General features: G+C 38.8%; 3 protein-coding genes and 1 long non-coding RNA gene across 10 annotated transcripts in view; 1 reads left to right on the top strand and 3 right to left on the bottom strand.

Annotated features, from left to right (window-relative positions):
- Window positions 1-3,866, bottom strand: part of KYAT3 (kynurenine aminotransferase 3) — an 85,147-nt gene extending 81,281 nt beyond the window's left edge. For all 3 annotated transcript variants that reach the window (XR_005215305.1, XM_037826699.1, XM_037826700.1), the window contains exon 1: window positions 3,657-3,866. The gene's annotated coding sequence lies outside the window, so the exon portion shown is untranslated. The remainder of the gene's footprint in view (window positions 1-3,656) is intronic.
- LOC119527070 lies at window positions 27-27,946 on the top strand. 5 transcript variants are annotated; one of them, XR_005215309.1, is made up of 5 exons: window positions 3,581-3,837; window positions 22,273-22,455; window positions 23,740-23,990; window positions 25,420-25,552; window positions 27,654-27,946. It is a non-coding gene; the product is annotated as an uncharacterized LOC119527070 (long non-coding RNA). The 5 variants fall into 5 exon arrangements; XR_005215310.1 differs by lacking the exons at window positions 3,581-3,837; window positions 22,273-22,455 and adding an exon at window positions 27-219; XR_005215307.1 differs by lacking the exon at window positions 22,273-22,455.
- Window positions 6,265-11,431, bottom strand: LOC119527068 (coiled-coil domain-containing protein 113-like). The gene is made up of 3 exons (XM_037826708.1): window positions 10,951-11,431; window positions 9,280-9,406; window positions 6,265-6,864 (listed from the first exon to the last, which is right to left on the bottom strand). The coding sequence occupies exons 1-3, from the start codon at window positions 11,046-11,048 to the stop codon at window positions 6,751-6,753; spliced, it is 339 nt and encodes a 112-aa protein (XP_037682636.1). The 5' UTR covers window positions 11,049-11,431; the 3' UTR covers window positions 6,265-6,750.
- Window positions 11,950-27,958, bottom strand: part of LOC119527063 (guanylate-binding protein 1-like) — a 61,052-nt gene continuing 45,043 nt past the window's right edge. The window contains 12 exon segments of the mRNA XM_037826698.1: window positions 11,950-12,993; window positions 14,143-14,336; window positions 14,618-14,643; window positions 14,645-14,718; window positions 15,486-15,698; window positions 16,831-17,111; window positions 17,970-18,212; window positions 21,854-22,050; window positions 22,317-22,426; window positions 23,323-23,450; window positions 23,960-24,020; window positions 24,022-24,169. Of these exon segments, the coding sequence (XP_037682626.1) occupies window positions 12,901-12,993; window positions 14,143-14,336; window positions 14,618-14,643; window positions 14,645-14,718; window positions 15,486-15,698; window positions 16,831-17,111; window positions 17,970-18,212; window positions 21,854-22,050; window positions 22,317-22,426; window positions 23,323-23,450; window positions 23,960-24,020; window positions 24,022-24,150 (1,749 nt within the window). The 5' untranslated portion in view covers window positions 24,151-24,169 and the 3' untranslated portion in view covers window positions 11,950-12,900.

Below are 27,958 nucleotides of genomic sequence, written 5' to 3'. Positions count from 1 at the left end.
TTGAGAAGCAGCCAGTGGGCTGAGCTGCGGGCTGTACGGATGGTAACTGTCCATGAACCAGGAGACACCTTGACTGTCTGCCCAGATAATTGGGCTGTATATCGAGGCCTAACAGTATGGATGGCCACGTGGAAGCAGGAGCAATGGACTGTGGTCACCCGCTCCCTATGGGGGAAGGAACTGTGGGAAGACATCTGGATAGCCTGCCAGAACTCTAAGGTAACTGCTTTCCATATTTCTGCCCATAATGTTAACTCATTGCCAGGTAATGCAGCTGCAGATGCCCTAGTGAAATTCTGCAACCTAACAGTAATGATGCATGAGGTGACTGAATGGCTGCATCAGAAAACTGACCACCAAGGGCACCAGACCCCGTGGAAGCTGGTGCAGCAGTTTCAGCTGCCTATCACCTGACAAGAGTTAAAAGGAGTAGAGGATGCTAGCCCCTCCTGCTCACTGCGATGGCCCAGAATGTTTCCTCACTGACTTGGACCCATCAGCCAAGATCAGATTCCTCTCACAGGGTGGCAAGTAGACTATATCAGCTCCCTTCCTCTGTCAAAAGGGGTAAAATACACATTCACCACTGTAGATGCAGGTAAAGAACTGTTGCTGACCTTCCCAGGGGTCAAGGCCACCTAGTGAGCTATCATATGTAGCTTAAAAAAAAAAAATTAAGTGCCTTTTCCGGGGTGCCCAAATACATGGACCGCAATAGGGGGATCCACTTCACCAGGCACTTAACCAAGGCCTGGGCTACAGAACATAATGTCCTTTGAACTTTTCACTTGCCCTATAATCCCACAGCAACTAGGAAACTGAAAGAATGTATGGCCTTTTAAAGGAACACTTAGAGGATGATAGAAACTTCTTACAACAATGGACTTGACGACTGTACCAGCATTAACTCCAGACCCAAAGCAGTGGCTCCCACGCCTGTGGAAAGTAACTGCAGAGCCCATGCAGGCCTTACGAATTCAAATAAGGGGGGCCAGCTGCCTATAAGCCACAGTGGGGCAACATTAATAATCTGCTGTTGCCTGTGCCACAAACACTAGAAATTGGGGAAAATAAGGTCAATTGGCTCTGGTTCTGGCCCATGCAGCCAAGCTGGTTGAGAATCCTAAGCCCATGGGGTATTTACTGTGTGAAAGATTATTTGTATTCCCCAACTGGGGCCGCCATCCCCCAGGGAACTGTATGTGTAACTTTGCAACCCAGACGAACTATGGATCTGAACACTAAGGGCTCCTTGCAGGGGAAGAAAACATGGCATTTAAAAAAAAAAAACCTCACTTGGAACTCTTCTAATCCACTAATGAAAACTCAGTATATACGTTGTTCCTACATGTGCTATTAATTCTTCTTAAAAAATTCTATACTACTGTTTTAATAATGCATTAAGTGAAGTGTATTTAGCATTATTCTAACAAGTTTTAATTTTAGTGATAATTGTATGCTGTAGAATGTCTGCTTGAAAACAGTTTTCCAAATTTTTTTGGTAACTTAAGTATAACAGGTATAAAGAATGTTTTGTACGAAAAGGATAAGGAAAGTAGTTTTGTCCTAAATGACTGGTTGTTTCAGAATGGAAAAGAGAAAATGTAGGACAAAAACCTGGATGGTTACAGAAAGTTGCAGGAAGTTTGCGGAAAGGGAAATTTATTTCTGTGGACAAAGTTAGGAAATGCTAAAAACAAAAAACAAACAAAACAACAACAACAACAAAAAAAAACCTTAGATATAGAATAAAGCAGACTGCCTGGTAGTTTTATCCTTTAGCTATTTTAGCCCCATTGTGCCTGTGCTTTAATTAATATTCAGTGCTGTGTATATATACCCGATAAGTCACAAAATGTAACACAAGCTCTTGATCACATGGCAGATCATATTGAACATTTATCTGATAAACCTTTGTCCAAAGGGCGTAATTCTTAAATTTAGCCATAGTGCCATGGGGATTACTGTCCATATGTACTTGTTTACTTGTACTCTGCTGTTCGTTGTACTGTTGTGAATTATGGATGTAATGTCTCTCCTATGGTCAACGCAAATTGCTGCGTGGGGGTGGAATGTGGGAGCCCCTGGCCCCCAAGTGTCTTGAAAACTGTGAACAGCAGTTAACTTGAACTAGGACCTATTTTCCTTGGAATGTCAGATGCTAACTGTAATCTATACCCAAAACTACCTCCTCCCTGAGACTCACTGAGATACTGTTATCTCTATAATCCTCCCCTCTTCCCTGTTGATTACAATCAACCCCTCCCTACATTGCACGACCCTGCTCCCTGCCTTATGTTCTCATATCCATCGGAATGTCCAGCCTTTACAACCAGCTTATTCAGCCCCCCAAACTGCGGGCTATTTCCACGTTGTGCTCTGAACTGGCTGCCATTCAGAGCAGTTCCTCAATCCATTCACAGAAGCTCCTGATTTCAGGGCAATGTGGCTTGACTTCCCCATCCTGTAGGTAAGCCCTATAATAAAAGCTCATGTCTTAGAACGTGTCTGGTGCTTTCTTTAGTCCTTTAGTCTCGGGCTGTGACACAGAGGTAGAAAGAGATTGAATTAATTGACCAAGTCAGAGTCTGGGGTTAACTGCAAGCTCAAGGAAGATTAACACGAGCTGACTGCAATAAAGGGCTGGTGCTAATGTACAGTCCACATTAACAGGAGAGGCAAACCAACAAAAAGACTGCTCTACCTCAGCCCACTTTTAGAATGTTAAGATTCGCTAATAAAACAGAGTATCTGGAAGGTGAACAACATGGTACTAGTTGGAGATGTACAGTGGGAAGGATATGCCTCAAAGCCCTATCAGTGGATCAAGAGTGGAAAAAATTAGCTAGATATAGTTGGCATGTGACTCAAGGAGAAACGATCCTGAAATTGTTGAACAACTGTTGTGTGAAAACGGGATTCGTGTCATTATAAATTTCCCCAGAGGGAAGAAGTTTAGCTGACTGGATTAAGTTGGCAGGAATTAGATTTTAGCACGACACGTGGTAAACTTTCTAACAGTTGATCTGGAACCGGGTGGCTTGTGTGGAAGTGGGCAAGCTGCCCGAATTCTTCCCTCAGGTTGCAGGGGAAGAGCCCACCTGTCACAAAGGTCTAAGAGAGGACTGCTGTACTGGACAGGTGTTCAAACGACTACACTGCTCGGACTATAAAGCAGCGGATTGGACTGCTTTTCAATGTTATTTAAACATATTCGATTCCAGCAATAATTTCTTATATGGCAGATTAACAGCCTTTTCGTTACTTTTGTTATTAAGAACCCCAGTTATGGATGAAATAGAATAGGCATTACCCTTCTCTAAATGTCAAAACCGCAAAATCAAGGGCAAGAGAGGCAAGACGGTGACCGAGGTTCAAGAGCCCCAGCCTAGGAGGCCAGTTACAAAGGTGCCATTCACTTTCCCGAGAAAACTGTGTTCATTCCAGCGAAGGCCCGGTTTCAGGAGCCCGAGGGCCTGAGGGAGAGTCCGAGTCCGGTTCGGAATCCAGCCCGTCCTTTCCTCCCAACCCTACCAGAAATGCGGCTCCGGAAGGAACCACCCCACCCCCGCCCCGCACCACGCTCGGCTCGAGGTCAGACGTCGCGAGCCCAGCGGCCGCTCCAACGTGAGTCGGCAGGCCGCGCGTCCACTCACCTAGCTCGTGCGACAGTCTCGAGTCCCGGGGCTCGAGTCCGGCCTGGCCTTGGGGGCCTGGTTGAACGTGATTCGGAGATTGGAGGGGACACTGGCCGTACTGACTCCGGTCTGGACTCACGGCTTGGATTGCGGAAGAGACCGCGAGTAGCACAGGCTGGACGGGCGGCGGCTGGAGGAGGTGAGGGGAGAGGGTGCCTGAGTCGGTGCTGGGGGGTGGGACGGAGGCGGTCCTGGATACGGCCGGCGATTGGCTACTGGGTCTGAACACAGGGCGCGCATTGGCTGTGGTGCCAGCTGGGGATCGCGGACTGGATAGAGGATGGAGGAGCAGCGTTGGAGTTGAGGGGATGGGATGGGGCAAGGACTTGGATATGGCCGAGGACTGTGTATGGGATTTACCCGGATTGGCTGATTGGGTTGGGGCATCGGGTTTGAGCAAGGAGAGGGGTTAGGGTAACTTTGGAAGGTGCCTGAGAGAGGAAATGGCAAGGCTAAAGAAAGTATGAATGAGGGTTTGAAGATTTATTTCTCATCTGTGATGAGAATGAGAAAAAAGCGGGAAGGAGCTTAATAAAGCAAAATGAGTTTGATTAGAGAACTGAGAATGAAAAGAGTATCTGAGACTGAACGTGGAAAATAAATGACAACTTTAAAATATGAAGAAGAAAATTTGGCTAGGAGAAAAAGGAAGAACACCATAGGTTTTTCCTGGGTGGTGGTGGGGGTGAGGTTTACCTAAAAAAGAGTGTCTGTTAAGAATCGAGTTCATGATTTGATTTTCTTACTCTATTTTAAAAAGATGAAAAGATAGAGTGGGAGTAGCAGTAACATTGCTACTCAGGCAGAGATACTCTCTGGTTGAAGAACTATACTCTTCAACTAGGGACAAGGAGGTTCAGAAGATGATTTGGTGAACAGAGAAATTATTGTGTAGAGAATCTACCCAGACATTGTGAACTATTGTGAAGGGCATTCATCTGTCAGTGTTCTGCAGCCAAAAAGCCCACCAGGAACACACCTGTAGTCAAAGAAAGTGGGGATTATTACTCATTGTAATGAGGGAAAATACACACCATGATTTATAGGATTGGGCTTGTATTAGGTGATTTAGGGCAATGTTAAAAAAATGGGGGTTCACTCTGTATTGGGAGTTGTCAGGAAGTGGGGGTAATTCTAAGATTGGGTATTATAATAAATCTTACCTAGAAGAGAAGTGCAAGACTAAAGCTGCAACTGATAAACAAGCAACAGTTATATTATCTACAGGAGGGCTGTTTGTGGTATTTTCGTAGTTTGCACAATGATAGCGTTTTTATCTGTTTAGGGAAGATTATCAAGTGTTCCTGTTTGTTGTCTCACATCATGATCCCAGAGTGACCCTGTCTAATGTTGATGTTCTGTGAGATTGTTGTTAGGTTTAACATAGGAACATCATGGCCAGTTCCAAACAACACTGACCTGCAGGTGTCATTCTAATCCCTGATACCTGGGAGCTCTTTTACGAATTTCACAAATTTGAATTGAGTATCTAGGAAGTGAGGCGACTGAGGAGAATGAAGCAGAGGACGTCTGTGTCTTAAACCTTATTTTCTGGTAGGGAGAGACAGAAAAGAGATAGGTAAATATATAAAGTAATTTCAGAAGACAATAATTGCTATGAGGAAGCAATGATGGGTGGAGATAGTTTATAATTTAAATAGGATAGACAGAAAAGTCTTTTCTATGAGGTGACATTTAAATTAAGAATTGAATGATAAGGAGGCAACCTTGTAAAATATGATTCTTGGAAGGAAAACAGCAGTTGAAAGGGCCTGATGTGGGAAAAAACTTGGCATGTTCAATTAATACAATCGAGGCCAGTGTGGCTAAAGCATAGTGATCCAGGAGGTACATGTTTCCAGGTGAAGGTGGAGAGGGAGGCAGGGGCCAGATCATGCAGGGCCTTGTAATCCACGGAAAGGAATTTAGACTTCATTCTGAGTGTAGTGAGAAGTCACTGGAAAATCTTTAAACAGAGGAATAATGTAATCTGGATTATATTTTGAGAGATCCTTTAACTACTTTTGATGAACAGATACGTGGGTAGACAAGCATAGAGGCAGAAAGACCTATTAGGAAGTTATTATAGTAGATGAGGTGAGAGTTGATGTTGGCTGGAAGTAGGATTGTGACAGAGGAGGAAAAAAGATGGGTTCTACATAGACCCTTCTTTGGTTTTTGGCTTAAGCATATATATGGATCATCATTTATCGAAATGGGGAACACTTAGTTGAAAAAGTTTGCCAGAGTGGTGGAATCAAGAGGAATATTTTGGGCATTTTTGAGATACTGATTAGACACCCAAATGGAGATGTTAAGAAGGCAGTTTAGTATCCCAGGGTGCCTACTCTGTCTGTACTGCCAGTAACTAGCATACCTGACACGCAGGTTATGTGTAGCACACACAATTAAGACATACAAAAGTCATTCCATATATTATTTTAGTTTAAATTTGTATCAGTTATACCTAATTTGAAGAGGCAAATACTCTCAGGGCTTGTTACCAAAATATCAACACACCTTCATATCCCCTTTCCCAAAGTCAATCATTTTAAAGCTCTTTTTGTTGATTTTTGGGGGTATTTATTTTTGTATCTCCAACTAACATGAATCTATATTGCTTCTTCTTGGTTTTCCATTTTAGGCATTATCTAAGTACTTTCTGCTGTGGAAAATAAGGCTTTACTCTTTTCTTATCCTCTACACATTTTTCCTTCTGCTTTCTCAATATAGTTGTCTAGGTCAGCATTCAATATTCAATATGTAAACACTGATCACAGTTGAGCCATATAGTATATTATGATTACTTTTCTTTTGCTCAAGAAACTCCCTGGAGTTAAAACACTGTTTTTATTGGTTTGTTTCTGCTTTCTATTCTTATTACTGAATTCAGTCCAATTTTTCTAAATTGAAGTCAGTGTCTTTGGATACATCAGGTATTCCCTCAGTTTCATCTTCTCAAATAAATCTCTCCTGGAACCGGCCTACCTGTTATCATCTGAACTTAACTGTCTTTTTTTCTTTTTTTCCATTTTGGGATCTCGTTTCACAATCATCCTGGGATCTTTTGCTCATCCACCTTGTGTTGAATCCCCTGTTCTTGCTTCCCATTTTTTCTTTTGTAGTTTGTACCTTCATCTTGGAGAGCACATACTCTAATGGTATTCTGAAAAAGAGTGCATAGGAAGTCAACTTTCTGACCTTGCATGTCAGAAGCATCTTTATTCATTCACACTTGATTGAGAGACTTATTTGTCCCTCGTGTTCAAAATTTCATGATGCTATATGCTGGTGTGAGCCTGTTTTCTTCCAGTATGTTGGGTACTCAGAATTGTTCATTATGTGAAAATCTTTGTTTTGTGGGAAATTTTCTTGATTTAGTTTTTGTTTGTTCATGATTTCCTCTACGTTTTTTGTTCTACTTTTAAAATTTTGCTATCTCTTTTTGTTTTTTTCCCTCTATTTTAAAGAGATTTCCTCAATTTTATTATCCAAAACTTCAACTAAATTTTTCATTTCTGCTCTCATATTTTCAATTTCCAGAGCCCACATTTGTTTTCTGAATTTTTAAAAATAGCATCCTGTTCTTATTTTATGGCTGCAATAGCTGGTCTTTTTTTATGGGGGGAGGAATATAAATATGCGTGTGTGCATGGGAAGTTTTTTTCTTTCTGTACTCTCTCTTTTTCCTCTATTTGCTTTGTTTTGTTTTGTTTTTAAATTTTATTAGAGAACTTTTGGGTTTAGAGAACAATCATGCATAAAATACAGGATCCCCATATACCACTTTGCTTTGGTGTGGAACATTTGCTATAATTGATGAAAGTACATTTTTATAATTGTACTATTAGCTATAGTCCATGGTTTCACTTAAGGTTCACTGTTTGTGTAGTTCCATGGATTTTTAAATTTTTAATTTTTATTGTTACCATATATACAACCTATTGCTCTTTTTATGGTTTTGATTATTCATGTTAGAAGTGTTCCTTGGATGTCTAAAATCCTTGATTTTCTGCTCATGATTATGAGTGAGGTATTACAAAGTTAATTGGAAGCCTTGAATGCATAGATGGGCCTTAATAAAGTATTCTTCATTGCATGGTGATTCATTTGGAGCATTTTATTGAACAATTTTTAATGGGAAATCCCTTATGTCCATATCTTGGACTCTTTCCTCCTCTGCTGATCAGATTCTTGAGAGAATGATTTTCTAATCTCCTGCCTGGAAGGTATAGATACAGGTTGCATCTCTTCTGGAGGCCAAGGGAGGAAAGAGGACTAAGAATTTCAGCATTAATTATGCTTATTTACTTCAGCACTGTCCACACCCCAACCCCTGGTTTGTGGTTGGGGTTCCTGGTAGCACAGAGACTCTCTCTTTATCCTCTCCATAGTATAAACTGCTAATCTCTTGCTGGGGGAGTGACGACTAGTTGCTGGGGCCGTGCGGACTATGGATCTGGGGATCCAGCTGTTATCTGATCCTTCAATTTTAATCCTCAACCTCTGGGGACTTCTGTAGGGTAAATCTCGTTGCTTCTTGGCTTCCTTCATGACTTGTGTTGGACTCAGTTTTCTTGAATTTACTAAGTCAATTACTACCTGCCCATTTGCTATCTTCAATAATTTTGTTGCCATTGTCTTCTTTTTGCTCTCCTGAGTTTATAACTTCAGTAAAAAAATCTCTTCACTGTCTTTTAGTGGGGCATAGGTAGAGAGATTTTCCCTGTTTGATTTTCTATCTGTTTTAGTTTCCTAGGCTGCTTAAGCAAATACCATGAAATGGTTCAGCTTAAACAATGGGAATTTATTCACTCACCATTTGAGGCTGTGAAGAAGTCCAAATCAAGCAGTTGCTTCTTACCCAGCATTCTGGGGCTGGCTGCCAGCTACCCTTGGTCCTTAGCTTGTGACATGACAAGGCACATGGCATCCTCTCCTGGTCTCTCCCTTCTCTTCCTGGTTTTGTAGATTTTAGCTTCTTATTTCCCCTGGCTTTCTTGTTCTTTGTCTGAATTTCATTCTCTCATAAAGGACCCCAGTGATAAGATTAAGACCCACCTGATTGAGGTGGGTGACACCTTAACTGAAGTAGCCTCATCAAAAGGTCCTACTTACAGTGGGTTCACACACACAGAAATGGATTAACTTTAAGAACATGTTTTTCTGGGGTACATGTAGTTCTGAACCACCACACTATCATTTGTAGTTGTTGGTTTCCACACATGTTCATTAAATGACTCAGTGACTGAGTGACCAAGTGACAATGCCTCGTTATCTGTAAATGCTTCTCAAGAGGCATCTGTGATTTCAAGGTACTAAGAGCCACTTAGGCATTCTTCCTCTGTCTCATGACTCTAGAGAAGTACTAAGAAGTGCTTGCTGTAGGAAAAAAGACCTTAAGTCTGGTTTTGTGAGTTCCCAAGGCCATTTGCACCTTACATTTCTTTGTTTTTTTTTTGTTTTTTTTTTGTTTTTTATGGTTACATGGCCAGCAGCACAGTAAAGGCAGACACACAAACACCACTTGCATCTTAAGGTGCAAACAGAAGAAAGAAATTCTTAGACCTCTGCTGTGTACCTGTGAAAATTCTGCTGCTGACATTTTAATTTCTGATAATCGTGGATGTCGCTGATCCCTTGGCTCCAGTTTATTGTAATATTTCTCAAACATCTCTGTCTTGATTTTGAGAGCAGAGTTTCCATAGCTGTAAGACAGAATACCTGAGTAAGTTCTACTGACGCAAGAGTTTGAACACCAAATAACTAGTATCTAATGTTTACTAGCTGTGTGTGACCTTCTGCAAGACACCTAACCTTTGGTGCCTCAGTTTCTTCATCTGTAAAATGGAAATAGTAACAGCACTTCCCTTTCAGGGTTGCAATAAGGAATGTAAAGCCTTTAGAACAGCGCGTGGCACACAGTAGATGCTATAAGTATTTGGTATTTTTATTAGTATATTTAATGAGCCACAAAATTCAGAGGACTGGGATGATACTGAAAATTGTTGCTTAGATGAAGTTAAAGGTTTCATCTTCATGTATCTTTTAATCCATTTGTGAAATTCTTTCTGAATTATCACATTCTTGAAATTACACACACTCACAATCTTCAGATGTTTCCTTTAATTTGTTTCTCAGCTCTTTTATTTCTAGTACCCAACAGATGAACCAATCCACTGGAAGTTTATTATAAATGGTGGAAAAGCTTTGAACAGATGTTTTTTAAGGAACTAGAGGTGACAAATCTGGTTTATCCTGCATATGGCAAGATTCCTGTTTGGCAAAACTTTAAGATTAGTGAAAAAGGTGGAATGGAAAGCCCAATAAGTTGAAACAGTTTCTTTTTCAGCATTTATCATGTTCTCAGTGTAGACTGTGTAATCACACCTGAGTCTGAATCCTGGCACAACCGCTGACTAGCTGTGCGACCTTAGGGAAGTGACTTAAGCTCTGGGTCTCTGTCACCTCACCCACCTTCTAGGGTTATTGTGTCATTAAATAAGGTCATATATGCAAAATACTTGGCATATAATAAGCACTCAGTAAATGGTAGCTATTAGTAATAGTACCTCAATTCTGACCTCAAGTATTTCTGATGTATAGAAGTAACATCTGTTCAGTTTCCAGGCCAGGATTTTCTGAGTGAGACCAATAAGTTGTACAATTAACCCTCAACTACATCGTGAAAGCTTGCTATCCAGTTTACTTGCCATACAGATATAGAACAGATTGCTAAAAACACAGAATATTGGGTCAGTCATTTTTTGTTATCCATTTCTGTGCTTGTACACTTTCAGGCGCATGTGGCCTTATATTAAAACCATCTCGAGAGCCTCCTTTCTATCCTGCTGCCATTTTAGTCGTGTTATAGAACCTTAGCATCGGAAAGGGCCTGAGAGGTCGCCTGGTCCATCCTGTCGTCTCAGGAAGAACAGGGGAAGGATTAAGTACGCAACCTGGCACTGGACTGGCTTCACCAGTCACCCTCTGTGCTTCCCACCAGCGGCCCCAATCCCCTCCCACCTCCACCCCGTCTGGCTCCATCAACAGTCGGTTCAGTAGCGGTGGAGGCACAGGGGTAAAGCAGCAAAGACAAGTTCCTTCCGTACTTTTGGCTGGTAGGGGTGGGGGCTGTGTCTCAGTTTCTCCAATGTTCAGTGCAAGTTTAGATCGTCTCCGTGCTGGACCCGAGAGCACGAGGGGCGGGGGGTGCACCCGGAACAGGAGTTGCCCTACAGGCCGGCCCTACCTGAGCTCCTCCACCAGCCCGCACAGCTGGATGACCGGCAGGTCGCTCTCCTCCCCGACCTGGGACTCGGTGCGGACGCTGTCGGAGTCATTGGTCATCTCGCTGCAAAAGAGGCCTTCGCCAGTGCCAAGTGCTCCCGGGAGCGCCGGGTGCTAGGGACGCCGCGTCATTCCCGCTGCGACCTGGCGGCTCGTTGCCAGGCGACGGGACACGTGCTGGGGGGAGGGGACGGGCTTCCGGCGGACCACCCAGCTCGCCCCCAGCCCACTGCACCTTACATTTCTCAGCCAGCTGTTCAGCTTCATGTAGCTGTTTTAAATACTGTATTCGTGTGTGTGTGTCTTCTCTATCTAACAGGAGGAGGGGGTTCAATGTAACAAAAGCCCCCAAAGCAACGAGAAAAAGCAAGGGTTTGCATGCAGATTTAATGGCATTAGCTGCTTCCCCATTCTTCTCTCATTATGTAATACTTTGAGGAAGTGCATACTTTTTTCAAGATCTTAATATACACAATCTAACCTATATGTTCCCTACAAAGGTAAGCAGTATAAGGCAGGTATTTAGAGCATTGTAAGATGTTTCTATTAAAGCAGAGGTCTGCAAATGATGGCCTATGAGTGCCATTAGTTTTTGAAAATAAAGTTTCATTGGAACACAGTTATGCCCCATTCATTCATGTATTTTCTGTGGTTGCTTTCAGGCTATAATGGCAGAGCTGAGTAACTGAGAATGAAACTGTATGGCTTGCAAAGTCTTGAATATTTATTCTCTGGCCCTTTACAGAAAAGCTAGCTGACCACTGCTGTAAAAAGTAATACCTTATTTTTTGGCAGGAACCCTAAAAAAACTCAAGAGAAATAAAAATTCTAGTGAAACATATTTCATTTCCAGCCCTTAAATAATCCTTAATTGCTTTAAGAAATGTCAGCCACTTACCTAGGACTTTTGACAAGTGGGATAATGAATACATACACTTAGTAATAAAGAGAATATTATTTTATTGGTCAAAAGTGTCAAAAATACAATTCATATTCTCTTTAGGGAAAATAAACATGACTGTTAAGAATTAGGAAAAGACTAGCCTAAACTTTGGGATTATAAGAAAATAATGAAATTAGCTCAATTTTCTAACACATCATCCATCACCACTTAAAGTCCATGTTTGCAGATGATACATTGCTATGAATACACAAAACATAATTATCATGTTACTATGTTTAGTCCAGTGTTCAACTGTCTAAAGTTCTAAAATGTCCCATTAAAGTTAGAATCTGGGCAAACTGAGCAAGAAGGGAAAGTTTCCTTCTTTAGCCCATTCCTCTGTGACGTAATTCCTACCCATACTAATGGTTTCTTCCATCTTCTTATAGGGATTATATAGGGATTCTAGATCTATATATAAAATTGTTTGCTTTTGCTTGGAGTCCGTCAGTGAGGATCGTCTATGGCCGGTGCCCAGGATTCACATGATTGCTCAAAGACTGCACAACCTTGACCCAATGGGAACTGCACTTTGGCTTCATTAAGAAGTGAGGATGGGTTGTCCCTGCCACTGGGACCCGTTGTATACTTGACCAAACTGATTCCCAACTGTTTCCCAAGACATTTACCCAAGATTTTCTTCGGTATCCACTTGTCTACTGTGGCTGTATGGAAGAATAAACTTCTCCTGGGTGGTATAGTGGTTAAATGCATCCTTGTTACACCTCATGCCCTCTCTTCTGTTGGTGTAGAGGTTAAATGCATCGTTGTTACACAATTTAAAATCTCTTTAGGGATATGAACATGATTTCATGTTTCAAATTTTTGGTGCACTGAAAAATGCAAGACCCAGTTATTATCAAGTATAGTGATATTTGTTCCAAATTTTAAAATTGCTTGAATTATGCCTTGAGTAAGAGTGATAGTAAAGTTCTATTCTTTAGGTCTCTAGCATATGACACATCTCTCTTATGCTTCCATCTTCTTTCGGAGATTCTCTATCTCATTATTAAGTCGTCTGCTCTCATCTTGGAATCCTTCCTTGAGCAGCTGGGCCTGTTCCTAAAGAGGTATGAATGGAGACTGAATAAAGTGTGGCATTAAAAAAGATCTTTAACATCTACCTCGTTTCCATATGCACTGACTTTTCAGTATTTAATTTCTGCTGAAATTTTCTCCACTCTTAACTTTCCTTATACTTTCTCTTGGGAATCCTACTTCTGTGATTACTTTTCCTGGGTCCCTTTTAGCTACAGAAGGATTTTTTTAGCTCATAGCTTCTGAGATACTGATGAACCTAAAATACCAGTCTTGATCTTTTCCCCCCATTAATTGTATATAATGTTTGTGGGTAATTTTAATCATGTTTGGCAAAGCTTTTATCTGTTTTATTGACTACACCCACATACACACATTTATTCTTACATATACAAACATGCACACTGAAATAAATGAAGAATTCTCAAACTCTGGGTTGTGTGAATCTTAGTTCTGAGAATTTGATCTAACCCTCCATACTTTGGCAGGGGTAGGAAAAGACAGGTGAGAATATTGGAATCAGTCTGACCATACTGAATTTCTGCACAAAACTCTGGCCTCAATACAAACTTGGACAGGGCATAGTAAGGAGGTTGGAGTGGGAGACTGACATAGAGGTATGATCAAAGGGGTTGGAAGTTAGAGAATCCTTCTGCTTCTAAGATTATCTTAGAGCTAAAGTAATACAGGAATGACAGAAAAAAAATCACTGTAGATACCACCAAGTGGTGAAAACAGACCAGATATCTTGTCAAGCTGTGTGACCCAGTGAAAGTTATTTAACATTGTCTGAATCTGTGTTTCTTCTCTTAAGACACAGGGATACAGTAGTTCTTGCTTCATATAGCAAGATAACACAGATAAAACATTTTTACAATGCTTAGCAGACATTATTTGCCATTTATTGTGATTTATACTAATAAAGGACTGAATGTGACATAACTGTAAATAAAAGATTTAAATAATTTAAATTTATTTAAATAATTTAAATTTATTTGAATTTATTTAAATAATAAAACATAATCAGGGACCAGGTCAGTCAGGCAGTCAGGAAGTAAGAAGCATAACAAAGCTCCTTCTTCTGGGCTTCTTACTCTCACTACCACACTAGGTTTGTGATCAGAGAGAGCAGAGGGAGAAGAGAAAAACAAACCTGATGATGGAATTAAATACCTGAAGTTTAAGAGCTAGAGTCCTCTCTTGCTCTGCCAGCAACTGGGCTCTGTTGCTCTCCACCTTCTCAGTCAGTTGTTTCACATGTTCCCGATAACTCTTTTCTTTCTGTTTCCTCATCTGCTGATACTTCCTTTGCATTTTCTCCAGCATTTCTGCTGCAGCCTGTGCAGATTCAGCTTTTACACGTTCCACTGAGGAAAAGAAAAAAGAAAAATTCATGTAGGATTGCAGTGTTACTTCCTTTTTCCTTGTACACTTATTTGATATCGTTGTTACCTCATGAAAGAAATTATATGGGACCATTTTTCCTTTAGGGTAAACATAATACCACGGACATACTCAGAAATGACATTAGGAGCTAAGATGAATCTTTGCTACTCTTTCTGTAGTTTAATGACCGCAGGTTTACTCAGCCAAATTATTTAAACTTTGAAAAAGTTTTGAGACTCTAGTCTCTTGAATCACTGCTCACCTTCAATCTCCTTTTCCTTTTCTGTGAGTCTGGTCTGTTTGTAGAATTGTATCAGTTACAGACTCCTTGGATATCAAGTATTTCTGTAGTGTCTCTTCAGCCTTAGAATTCAGAGAACTAAGGTTAGCAGTAGGAAATAGTTATAAGCATTTGTTTTGTTTTTGTCTACCTGCCATCTTTTCCTCTAGGTATGCCCCCTTGGTCCTGGTAGGACTGGGGGTCAAGCCTCGCTGTCCCAGGGTTGGGAACAAGGTCCACGCTGACCCCTCAAAGCACCCCGGTAAGCAGAGGGCTTTATAGGAGGCTGATGTAGCTACTGAGAAAAAGAGAGTCTGTCTGTTACAGACCGAGGGCCCTAAGTTTGGAGCTGTTGGCACTATGGTCCCAAATGGGTGAGCTTGCTGAAGAAAGAAAACCATTATAGAGAAAGCAGCCCATAGTGATGGCAAAAGAGGGAGGAAGAGAGGAGAGAAGTGGGGGAGCAGGGAGAGCAATGGACAAACATGATGATATTGTTCGGAAAGCCAGTCTGAAACCAAAATTGATGAATTGCAGTTTTTGCTTAAGCTAGCATCATTGGGTTTCTTCCATTGCAACATAAAAGATACAACTGTAATAGTGGATTATAATAATAACCTGATGATTTATTTGATAATTCAATTTATAACTCAAATATTAGTTGTGTGCACTCTTTGATGAGCTCCTAGAGCATATCTGGTATCTCAGCCCCTGTACATGTTTATTGAATGAAAGAGTGAATGCTGTGCAGACAGTAAGCCACATCTGTTTCTAATTATGCTTGGTCATGCTGGTGTTTTAAAAAGGCAACTCTGCAGCTCTCCAGAATCAACAGATAGATCTTGGTTACCTGTATCCCCTTCATGGGTTCCTTCGAGTACTTTTTCTTTAGCTGTTCTGTCTTCTGAACAAAGAGACGATATCCCCCTGGTTTTGAATAAATCCCCTCCTTCACTTCTTCTTCTAATGGACCAAAAATATCCTGCAGTAAAGCTGAGCAATGATCTGATGATGCTTTCTGGTTCTGTTTCCAAAAGTCATCTCGCTTTTTGTCCAGCTGGTCCTGTAATGTACAAAATAGTAAAGAGAATAACAGGAAAAATGTTTTACTAAGAGCTCAGAATTTCTAGGAATGCTTTTCAAAAATGTCTCTGGCCCCTAGAAACTTACAGGCACCAGAGCAGGACCATATCCTTTCTTCTGACCCAGACTTCCTACTGAAGTCCCTTTTTCCTTAGAGGTGATGTTTAGAGTAAAAATTGCTAACTTTATGCTATACTTTTATTTATTTATTTTTTTTAATTCAGTTTTATTGAAATATATTCACAAACCATACAGTCATCCATGGTATACAATCAACTGTTCACAGTATGATCATATAGTTATGCGTTCATCACCACAATCTATTTCTGAACATTTTCCTTACATCAGAAAGAATCAGAATAAGAATAAAAAATAAAAGTGAAAAGAGAATACCCAAACCATCCCCCCATCCCACCCTATTTGTCATTTAGTTTTTACTCCCATTTTCCTACTGATTTTTTTCAGTTTTTTAACTTTGTTTATCAAAAAATTAAAAACAAACAGGCAAACAACAACCAAAAAAACCCCACAACATTTCAAACAAAGCAATGGATTAAGGAAAACAAATAACCTAAAATAACTACTTTGCTTCCAATATGTTCCTACCATACCCCAAGAAAATTAATAAACCCTGTCCAAACAGAGGAGTAAGAAAAACAAATAATCTAAAATAACTACATTGGTTACTATATTGCTATACTTTTACAGTTAAATGTCTGCTTTTCAATTTGGACCAATGATTGCATATGGATAAATGTGGTAAAACCTAAATCTGCTCAAGATAACTAAGACTACAAGTTTCTTTTGCTGGAATATCAAATTAGTCTGATAACAGTGAATAATATAATTTGATTAGACAACTTGTATGTTACTTATATATATTTAATGAAATTATGAGGAGGACTATTAGTTTATTCATGAAAGAAAAAATTTCAAACCTTGAGTCCACAATGATAACATTTTTTCTTCTTATGATAATTACAAGTAGGTGGTTGTCATAATTTCAAAGTCTATTAAGAATTGATCCTCTCAACATAAATACCCATTTTATTTTCTAGTAGTACTTTTGCCTTCTAAGACCCTACTCTTTATAAACTACAGAGAAAAATTACCGCTAATTTCTTTTGAAACAAATGATCTATATCTTTGAATGAACTCCTGATGAAGACGTCAATGGCCTCTCTCTCACTGGCCCTGTGCAGGTCCAGCAGCTCCTGGAGGGTTCCTGTGGGCAGCTGCACCTTCTGACCCATCTGCTTGTCATAGTGGGCAATGGCCTTTTGCACTGCAGCCTTGTTTTCTATCTGGGCCAAAGCCAAGACTGCATTCTCCATGCAGGGCAGATCCCCGCTGCTGATGGTATTGACATAGGTCAGTACTAGAGTCTCTAGACCTACAAATAGAGAACAAATGATGATATTCATTGCAGCTTGGGTGAGGAAACGTCTCTAGTGTGTGTAATTATGAGCATGTGTAATTAGAGCTGTTTGCCATAGAGCATCCATAGCATCAGCATCCCTTGGAAAGCTTGCTAGGAAAGCAGACTCTCACGACCTGCCCCAGACCTACTACATCAGAGCCTGTCCTTTGGCATAATACCCAGATGATAGATATGAACACTGAGGTTAGCAAGTCCCTGGTCTTGGTAAAATAGGCCTGTGTTTATTTAATGTTTATATCCATTTTACTCCCAAGCACCACTAGGACAGGAACCATTACTCTCTTTTTTATGTCTGTATTATCCCTGTCCCCTGGTAAACATTTGATCAATATTGTGGAACAAATGATGCTATCCCAATCAAAAGGAGCACTCTGGTTCATTCTAGCTCGGTGTTGTCCAAAAGAATACTTTGTTATGATGGAATTGTTCTGTATCTGTGCTGTCCAATATGGTAGCCACTAGTCACATGTTGCTGTTGAGCCCTTGAAATGTGGCCATGTGATATGAAGTTTTAATTTTCTTTAATTTTCATTACTTTACATTTAAATTTAAATAGCCACACTAGTCTACTGGCTACTGTAATGGACAGTGCAGGCCTGGCAGATTAGAGCAATATTAAGTGAGAGAGCTTATTTTCTTTGACTTTCCTATCTTTTCCCACCTAAGAGATTTGACTAATAAATTCTATTAGGAATGTTGTTACCATCTGGTATTTAACACAGTAGCAGTAGATGTGCATTTTGCAAAGCTGATGTTATTCCGTCCCCTCTTATCCTTAATAGTGAGTGGAATGAGGGGAATAGAACTCACGAGGTCCGGTGACTTGGATGCCTCCTGAAAGAGTTTTAGTCTTGGAATGGCTAAAGATGTAGGAGCAGAAGATTGTAACTTGTTGCACAAATTCAGAATCTAGCTCATCATCATGCAGTGTTTCAAGCTGGGAAAGCTGCTTCCGATGAGTGGGCCGATCGAAAATAAAGCATTTCTTCTTTGGGAAGAATTTCCGGATGCAGAGTCGGGGCAGATTAAAATTTTTATCTTTTTCACTGGTACCTGGAGGAAAATACAAAAGGGATTTGGAATCAGTCTGATCAAGATGGCAGAGTAAGATGCTGCATTCCTCCATACCTCCACAGAAACTTTGAACAACAAGCACAGCTGGCAGAAATATCTTTTTCAGGGCTCCAGAAAACAGTTAAAGGACTGTAGGAATAGAACAAGCACTGAAACAAGATAAAAGCAATTTAAGTACTCTGGGATCTCCTGGAGCTCTTGCTGTCCGCTTCCCCATTTCCTCACCAACTTGGTGAGGAGCTAGCCTGCGCTCCCAGTGCAGATCCCTAGCCCCAGTTCTGGAGGGAGAGGAGTAACCTTTGTGCACATACTAGGGTGCATGTATGCCTGTGCCATTCTGTCTGGTGACAGCCTGATGTACTGACCGATGACATACATCCAGTACTTGCCCTGTACCTAGAGGAAGCTCACAAAGATCTCTTACTAATACTGTGGGAAAATAGCCAGATTACAGTTACTTGGGGCAAAAGAGGACCAGATGTAGGAGATACAGTGTTGCATTGTTTCCTGGGGGAAAGAGGATATTCATATCCATGTAAACAGGGGAATTTCTAGAGCCACATGCACATACTCAGAACACAACACATTTGCAGAAAAGACCAGGGGCTCCCTACACTTTTACCTTGGTTATTCTTTCTCTAAACTCGTATGGCTAAGATCTGAAGGGGAGCACTCACACAGGCCAATCTGCAAAGACTGGGAACATGTCCTCCCCTTTATTAGCTTCCTGGCAAGGAAATCTCTGTCATAACATTAGCTGCATACAAGCTTAAGGAACAGATGCCTAGAGTCTAAATTCCAATGAGAATACTTTAAAATAACAAATAGCCCAGGTTGAAACAAAAGATGGCAAAACATACAAAGAATCAGGAAGTGTTAGCTGACAAAGAAGATTAAAGCATTAGAAACCATCAATGAGAAGGACTAGAACTGTGACATACCAGACAAGAACTTTAAAAAAATGGCCCTAAATATGTTGAAAGAGCTAAAGGAAAATATGGACAAAGAACTAAAGGATGTGAGGAAAAGGATACATGAACACAATGAGAAAAACAGTACAGAGATGGAAATTATGAAAATGAAACAAACAGAACTGAAGATCACAGTAACAGAAATAAAAAATTCTCTAGAGGGGTTCAACACCAGCTTGGAGCTGGCTGTAAAAAGAATCAGTGAACTTGAAGATAAGACAATTGAAATCCCTCAATCTGAGAAGCAGAATGAAGAAAGAATGAAGAAAAGTGAACTGAGCCTGAGGAACCTGTGGGACACTATCAAGTGTACCATTATATGTAATGTAGAAATCACAGGATGAGAAGAAAGAGAGGAAGGGGAAGAGAGTATTCAAAAAAAACCAAAAGGCTGAAAACTTCCCAAATTTAATGAAAGACATAAATATACCTATCCAAGGTGCTCTTCCTCACACCGTATATAAAAATGAACCCAAATGTATCAAAACCTAATATAAGAACTAGAACTATAAAAGTGTTGGAAGAAAATACAGGGAAATATCCTCAGGATCTTGTATTAGGCAACGGATTCTTACACTTTACCCCAAAAGCACAAGCAACAAAAGAAAAAAAAAATAGATAAATGGACTCATCAAAATAAAAAACTTTTGGATATTTAAGGACATTAACAAGAAAGTGAAAAGACAACTAACAGACTGGGAGAAGATTTTCGAAAATCATGTATGTGAGGAGTGGTTAATATCCAGAATATATTAAAAAACTTCTACAACTCAACAAGAAAATTTGAAAATGGGCAAAGGACTTGAATAGAAATTTCTCTGAAGAAGACATACAAATGGCCAATAAGCCCATCAAACCATGCTCAACAACATTGGCCTTAAAGAAATGCACATTAAATCCGCAACAAGATACCACTTCACAGCTGGTAGAATGGTGTTATTTAAAAATTCTTAAAATAACAAGTGCTGTCAAGGATGCAGAGAAATAGGAATCCTCATATATTGTTGAGGGCATTTAAAATGTTACACTTACTGTGGAAAACAGATTGGTGGTTCCTCAAAAATCTAAATATAAAACTAATACATTACCTGGCAGTACCACTTCTAGGTACTCACCCAAAAGAACTGAAAGCAGGGACATAAACAGATAGTTGTACACCAATGTTTGTAGCAGCAGTGTTCACAATTGCCAAATTGTGAAAGCAAATCAAACATCCATCAGCAGATGAATGCAAAAACAAAGTGTGGTATATACATACAATGAAATATTAGCCTTAAAAAGGAGTGAAGTTCTGATATATGTCACTAAATGGATAAACGTTAAGACATCATGTTGCGTGAAATAAGTCAGACACAAAGGGACAGATATTGTATGATTCTACCCACATGAAATAGCTAGAACATGCAAACTCGTGACAGAAATAATACAGGATGCGAGGATGGAATTCTGGGGCAATGAGGAGTTAATGAATAATGGGTATAGGGTTTCTGTTTTGGGGTGATGATAAAATTCTGGTAATGGATGGTACTGCAACACTGTTAATGTGATTAATCCCATGGAATGGTATGATTCGGAGAGGCTGAGATGGGAAATTTATGTTTGTATATATGGTTCCACAATTTTAAAAAATGAGCAACTAAAGAGATGACGACAATTGCAATACATGATCTTGGACAATGTAATAATGGAGGAGAAAAGGCTAAAAGGCATTTTTGGGAAATATGAAAAAATTGGAATATAGATTATAAGCTTTATATCAATGTTAAATTTCTCAAACTTTATAACTATACTTAAGGTGAAAACATAAGTGAATATACTTGTTCTCAGGAATGTACATGAAAGTATGAGTTCAAGGACCATTATGTATACGAGCTACTCTCAAATGTTCAGAAAATAAATAAGTAGATAGACAAACAGATATATAGATAGATGGATACATTGGTAGAATCATGTGGCAATTGTGGCAAAATGTTAAAATTGGGTGTGTATGTTGGATTCATCTGCATGGGTTTTATATTATTTTTATATTATATTATTTTTGCTAGTTTTATAAGTTTGCAATGATTTCAAAACAAAAACAATTTTTTTAAAAGGGGGATTTGCTCAATATACTCATCTGCAAACTTTTTCTATAAGAAAAAGGGCCAAATAGTAAACATTTTAGACTGTGCAGGCCAGATGGTCTCTTTTGCAGCTACACATCTCTGCTCCTTTAGAACGCAAGCAGCCATAGACAATATGTAAAGGAATGGTCATGTCTGTATTCCAATAAACCTTTCATTACAAAGACAGCTGGTGGGCTGCATTTGGCCCACATTTTCCCCATGGGCTGTGATTTGCAAACCCCTGGACCAATACAATGATCACACTTCATTTTATTTCCTTCAAAATAGGTGTCTCTTTTTCTCCATATTCTTTGGTTAAATACAGCTTCACAAACCTTCAACAGGGAGATAAAAGTAATCTAATCACATTACAGAGAAAGGTTAAAGAAAAAAAATTTGCTCCTAGAACAGGGGAGTAATATAATTTAAAACTGAATTTATTAATCCAGATATTAAACATTAGAGAGGATAGAGAAAGTTAAAAATATAAACATGCACTCAAAAATGAAAATTTCTAGTGTTTCCAATCATAAGTTCTTGTTACCTTGCCTTAGCTTGAGTGAATTCTCCAGGTACTGGTCTGCTGTGATGGTTTGTCCATCTGCTTCCAACTCTAGGGAGAAATCTCTCAGAGTCCACACGAAGTCCGGAAACAAGCTCACACAATCAGCCGAATCCTCATGCTCATTTTCATCAGGTGTGGATTTTGCCTTGATTCGCTCAGTCAGCTCTGTCACATAGCCGAGTAGCTAACTAAGAAAAAGTGGCAGAACAAACAGGACCCCAATCTCACATCATTTCCACATATTCTAAAACCTTCATTTTGCTTTTTCTCTTTATCCAATTGTCAATTCATTACCCAATTGTCAATTCTTTCCCCTGCATTTGAATTATTTTTCATGTCTCTTTTTCTGCACTTGATTTAGCAGGATTCACAATGAAGCATCTGGTTTGTTTATACAGGCATCCCCTCTCTTTTTGGGCTGCTCTGAGCCATAAAAGGATACTGCAGTTGGTCCATGGCCTGCTGGTTGATGGTTCCCATGCTGTTGTACACGAAAGTGCTGCTCAGGAGGACTGCCAGGGCAAAGATCCAGGAGTCATTCTTGTTGTCACCCTTCAAGTCAGAAAGCATGTAAACCAGGAGTATGTTCCGTTATCATAGTCCATTACAGATTAGCAGTGGTAAACGTATGCTCACCTAATTAGAGTTTTTCTAGACTAATGACCTACAAGAGAAACCTAAATCTAAGCAAAAATGATTATTAGTAGAACTTGGAACAATCTTTGCCATTAGTATTTTCAGTTTACCCTGATGCTTATTAGGCCCTTTTATGACCATTGGCAGATAATTGCAAAATGAATTAGTCAAGATTGCTGGGCAGTCCAAGGTCTTATGTACAATTTAAATGTAAAATTTTCTCTTTGTTTTTTTTTTTTTTACAACAAAATTGACTTATATAAGCTTAATATACTTGAAGCTATTTTATTGAGCAATTATGTACCTGATACATTATTAATTTTATTAAATATTCAGAGCAGTACCACAAGGCAGGTGGAGGTCTGTTATATCCATTTCACAGGTAAGAAAGCTGAGGCTAAAAGAAGTCAAATGATTTTCTAAGGCCATTGAGGTAGCGACATAGTGTAAATTTGAACACAAATTCTCAAGATCTTAGAGCCTTTAACTAACATTCTCTGCAGGATAAGACCCATGATGTTGATTTCATTTTAAAAATATTCATGCAACCTGGTTAAATGGCTGATCTTACAGTCTGTAGTTAATAATTAGAATACTGTCTCCCGATCATTGTGCTCTTCTACTAAAATTCTGCCTTATGAATATTTTCCTCACTTCTGGTTGCTAAACTTAGTCTGAAAATATTTAAACAGAAATAACAATGATGTATTATGGTGAAATGGAAGTTCTTATTTAAGGAAAAACTGAACATTGTTAGAGGATATTCAGAAATGCGGGGCTTCTTAATCCAAATTTGAATCTTCCTTCCTTACCTTCTCCACATCTCCTAGACCCTCGGTGTCAAGCAGAACTAGGGTGTGGTTTGTTTTCTTGGGATGAGGTACACACCACATCCAGATTCCCTTGGTGTGAGATTGCACTGTGGAGCCCAGAGAGAAACCTGCAAAGAGGAAGAGGGATATAAGTAGGTGAAGTTTTAATATCAAGTGGCTCTAGAAATTGAGATAAGATTTAAGGTAAATTAATGTTAGATGACTATAACCACCACCAGTATAGATCTTAATTAAAAATAGAGAAATAGGGAAAATAGGATATCCATTCACATTAGAGCATTTTAATTGATCTTGAAGATCAGTGGAAGCTTGCTGTTATTATGCAAAAATATTAGTAAATGCCTTATAGTTTATCATGTTCATTAATTATCTTTATTACTGTCTTATTCCTTTCAGGAAAGGGACATTTGTACTTTTATAAAGCAAAGTGGAAAGAGAATGAGCCGACCCTTATCGTCCAGATGAAAGTGAAGATAAAAATCCCAACTGTGAAGTGAAGATTAGCTTTAAATATTTTTCTCTATCTCCAGACTTTCTCTCCTTACATCACTGTATACAGTGTTGTACAGTGTGGATGGACAGGAGGGACTCATTTGAGCTTTCTGGTGCCACTTACCCTTTTTCTTCCCGGCCAGCTTGTTCATCAGGTAGGATTTGCCTGTGCGGTACAGGCCCACCAATAGCCACCACGACAAGAGGCTGGTTGATGGCAGACAAGATCTTCAATGCTTCCTGATTAACCTTCAGTTGCCCTTTAATGTTCTCAATGAGGCACACTGGGCCTGGCATGTGGATCTCTGAGGCCATGGCCAGGGTGTTTCCTTATCTGCAAGGGAAGAGATGGAATGGACTGGATAGTTTAGTCTCTAATTAGATCAAGAATTTTCAGTAAGTTATTTTGCTTTCTGAAGGTAGAGTCATAAAATTCCCCAGCAGGGCCAAAAATTTTATGTGTATCAGTGAGATAGTTGAGGGAAATATTTGTATCCTTTTAGAAAGTGACAGAAGTATTAGAAAAGTAGTCTTTTGATAAAATATTGGTATGATGATTATTCATCAACTGTCAACCACTCTCATGACCAAAATTTTCATGTAATTTATTGTGGAAAACTTTTCTTTTTGGATTTTCACTAAAAAAATTACATTTGACATTACATGGAAAATAAGATATGATTTAGAGAAATATACTTTATATATAGGCTTATATGCAAGAAATTCAGTATTTCTTTCTTCACTCATTTATTCTTATATTAAACATATTTTTTTAATCATGTGCACAGGCTAAATGTTAAGTGCACTGTTTCTGACTACATTAATAGTCTGATCATTAGAGAATATCAAATCACACAGTGAAATAGATTATTTAATGGAATCTTTCACATACCTCTGCCCTGTCAGTATTTTGTTTTCTGTCATTGACCCCAAGTCCTTGGACCCTATTTAAATGGCTCCAAGTCCTTGGACCCTATTTAAATGGCTCCAAGTCCATGAAGCATGTCTTATGGGCTGTCACATGGTTTTTAACCTTTGCTGTGCAACAGAATTCCCATTTCCCATGTTCAAACTCATAGCCACCTTCTTGAATCTAACTCTTGCTCCACTGTTTTTTTTTTTAATTAATTACTTTTTCAAGTTTTTGCCTCTCATGTCTATTTTGATTCTTCATCAACTCCAATATTTGGTAATCTAGGTCTTATTTTAGCCCTATGTCATTTGGCTTATTTATTTCTTATCTAAGTTCTGTATTCAGGCAAGGCATATTGCTGTATTATCCTGACAGGTGATCATGAAGCATCCTCTGTTGAATCATGTCTCTTCTTCTCCAAACTCTGCTTTCTGAAGAGTATTTGTACGTAACTGTAAAGATGGCTTCTTTCATAAGAAGTATAAGCATCATGGTAATCATATAGTGCAAGAAATGAGTGAAAAGACTCCCTTATTGATGCCTCAACTTTGTGTTTTTAACTTCTGATTCAGGAGCCGTAACTCAGTTGACCTTGTTATAACATATATTAGCCCTGTGAGAGTTGGACAAGTAAACTCTTAAGTATTCTGATTTTCTCTTTTATCCTACAGTAAAAAATACTTTGCTGAGACTTCTGCTTCTGGCCATATTAGAGTAACAGACACTGGATTATTCACTTCACATGAAACAACCAAAAGATGGATAAATATATTAAACAGTGATTTTCGAGACACTAGACATCAGGTAAGATATGGGATACAAGCAAGGTAAGCCCTATATGTCCCTGGTTACTGACTTGAGAGAGTTCCCAGGCCATAGTATCAGGAGAGGGAACCCAGGCAAAGATAAGTAGACTCCCTGAGTGAAGCAGAGTTGAAAGTCCAGGGAAACCAAGGCAGCTAACAGTGTAGGACAGAGTACCAGAAATGAGAGAGCTGTACAGAGAGAGAACTCTGGAGAACTGCATACATTCCCTTAAGTATCAGTTGAGTGCAGGACAGTGCATGCCTCTAAGGAAACCACCCAAGGTCAGTGAAAGAATTACCCAAAACGTTAGTGGTAACAATGACTGTTCTCACAAACGGCCAGAAATAGTGCTTGATCCCACTGGCTAGAGTACAAAACTGCATGATTCGTGAAACATTGTTGGGAAGAGTTCACAGAATGGTCTTTCTACTGTATTGGAGAATGAATAATTCTAGGCTGAGCACTGCCCAGGTCCTGCCTAACAAAACTTAAAAAGATTAAAAAAAAAATTTGACAGGATGAAACTGTTTCTAAGTATTCTGAAGAATATTTATAGAAATGCAGAAAAATCCAGCACCCAACAAGATAAAATTAAGAATCCCTGAAATCCAATAATTTACCAGGGATGGAAAGAAGCAGGAGAATATGACCCTAATAAAGACTATATCAATCATCAAATCAAATGCAGAATTCATATGGATGTTAGAATTAGAACATGATATTAAAACAGTTTTTATAACTCTATTTCATATTTTTGAAAAGTAGAGAAAGGAAGAATTGCAAAGAACTCATTGAAGTTCTAAAGATTAAAAACTACAGTTTCTGGGATTTAGATGCACACTAATTGGGATTAATGGCCATTGGTATTTCAGAATAAAAGATTAGTGAACTTGAAGGCAGAGCAATAGAAATTATCCAAAATGAAACATGCAGATAAAAGAGACTAAAAAAAAATAATAAAATTAAAAAAAAGTTAAAGAAATGAAAGCAGCATTAGGTTAGGAGTTATTAATAAAGAAAGAAGATGACCCATGTTAAAAAAAAAGATAAAAATTGGTCATGCCATGGTATTCTTTAAGGCAGACATATGATCTAAGGAAATAAACGAATCTAAGTTAGGGCAAAGTAAAGTTAACATTTTTTAAAGGCTTAAAATAAATTATGCAAGATACTTGATAAACCATAATTTCCATATCACTTGCAGTATCTCCTGGATTTATTTCTTTCATTTATTATTTCAGCACTTGCTCCAAATGTATCTTCATTGTGAGTCTTTGGCAAACTATCTAAGGCAATGTATGTCTAGGAACTTTTTATTATGTCCTCACATTTAAATGACAATGTGGATGTATTTAATTATAGGTTCAAATAATTAAGTCAAAGAACTGAATTTTTCTTTAATAATCGAAACATATTTCATTTTCTTCTTGGTTTGAATGTTGCTTTTGAAAAGTCTGTCAATCTGATTCTTTTTTGTTTGTAACTGATTTTTTCTCTCTAGAAGACTTAAAAATTTAATTATTTTTTTATTTCTGATATGCTTACAATTCCCTATATGGCATTTAGATATGGTTTTTGGCTTCTCTCTTGTTTGGTACTCTATGTATTCTTTCAGTCTAAATTAGATTAATTAATAGTTCTGGGAAGGTTTGCTCCATACTTCTTCACATCTTTCTCTACTCATTTCTTCCCATTTGGGAATCCTGTTATCTGATGGTAGCCCTTCAGTTTTATCCTCTTTACTCTCAGCCCTTATTTTATATTTTCCATCTTTTTATCCTTCCCTGCAGTATTCTCAATCTGATCTTTTAGTTCACTTATTTATTCAGCTATATCCATCCTATTACCCTATCTTTTGAAATTTCAATTATTATATTTTTCATTCCTAATACTTTCTGTTGTTTCTTTTTTAAAAAATATCTTCTTGTTCTTGTTTTCTATGGATCGTACCTGTATCCCCAAAAGTGTATTTATCATACTTAATGTAAATTCTTGGTCTTTCTGTTCCAATAATGTTGCTTCATATGTTAAAAGAAATGATAAAAAAATAAACAAAGGCTGAAATTTTCTGAATTTAATGAAATCTATAAACTTACAGATCCAAGAAGCTCAGCAAACTCCAACCAAGTAAAGAAAATGTCCCTAAAGCACATCATAATCAAGTTTCTCAAACTCAGTGATAAAGGGAAAAATCTCAAAAGAATCCAGAGTAAGAAGACAGGTTAAGTACAGAGGAACAAATACATGGACAATAGCAGATTTCTCAAGGATACAGTGGAAGCAAGAAGAGGGTGGAGCAACATCTCTAAAATACTGAAGAAAAAAAAAAATCAACCTAGAATTCTATACTTAGAGAAAACATGTTTCAGAAGCAGAGGAGAGATCCCACCCTTGCTACTCGGA

The sequence above is a fragment of the Choloepus didactylus genome, chromosome 2, assembly GCF_015220235.1.
Source record: "Choloepus didactylus isolate mChoDid1 chromosome 2, mChoDid1.pri, whole genome shotgun sequence".
Classification (NCBI taxonomy): Eukaryota; Metazoa; Chordata; class Mammalia; order Pilosa; family Megalonychidae; genus Choloepus; species Choloepus didactylus.
The sequence above is the reverse complement of the archived record's forward strand: the minus strand, read 5'-3'. Positions and strand labels throughout refer to the sequence as shown.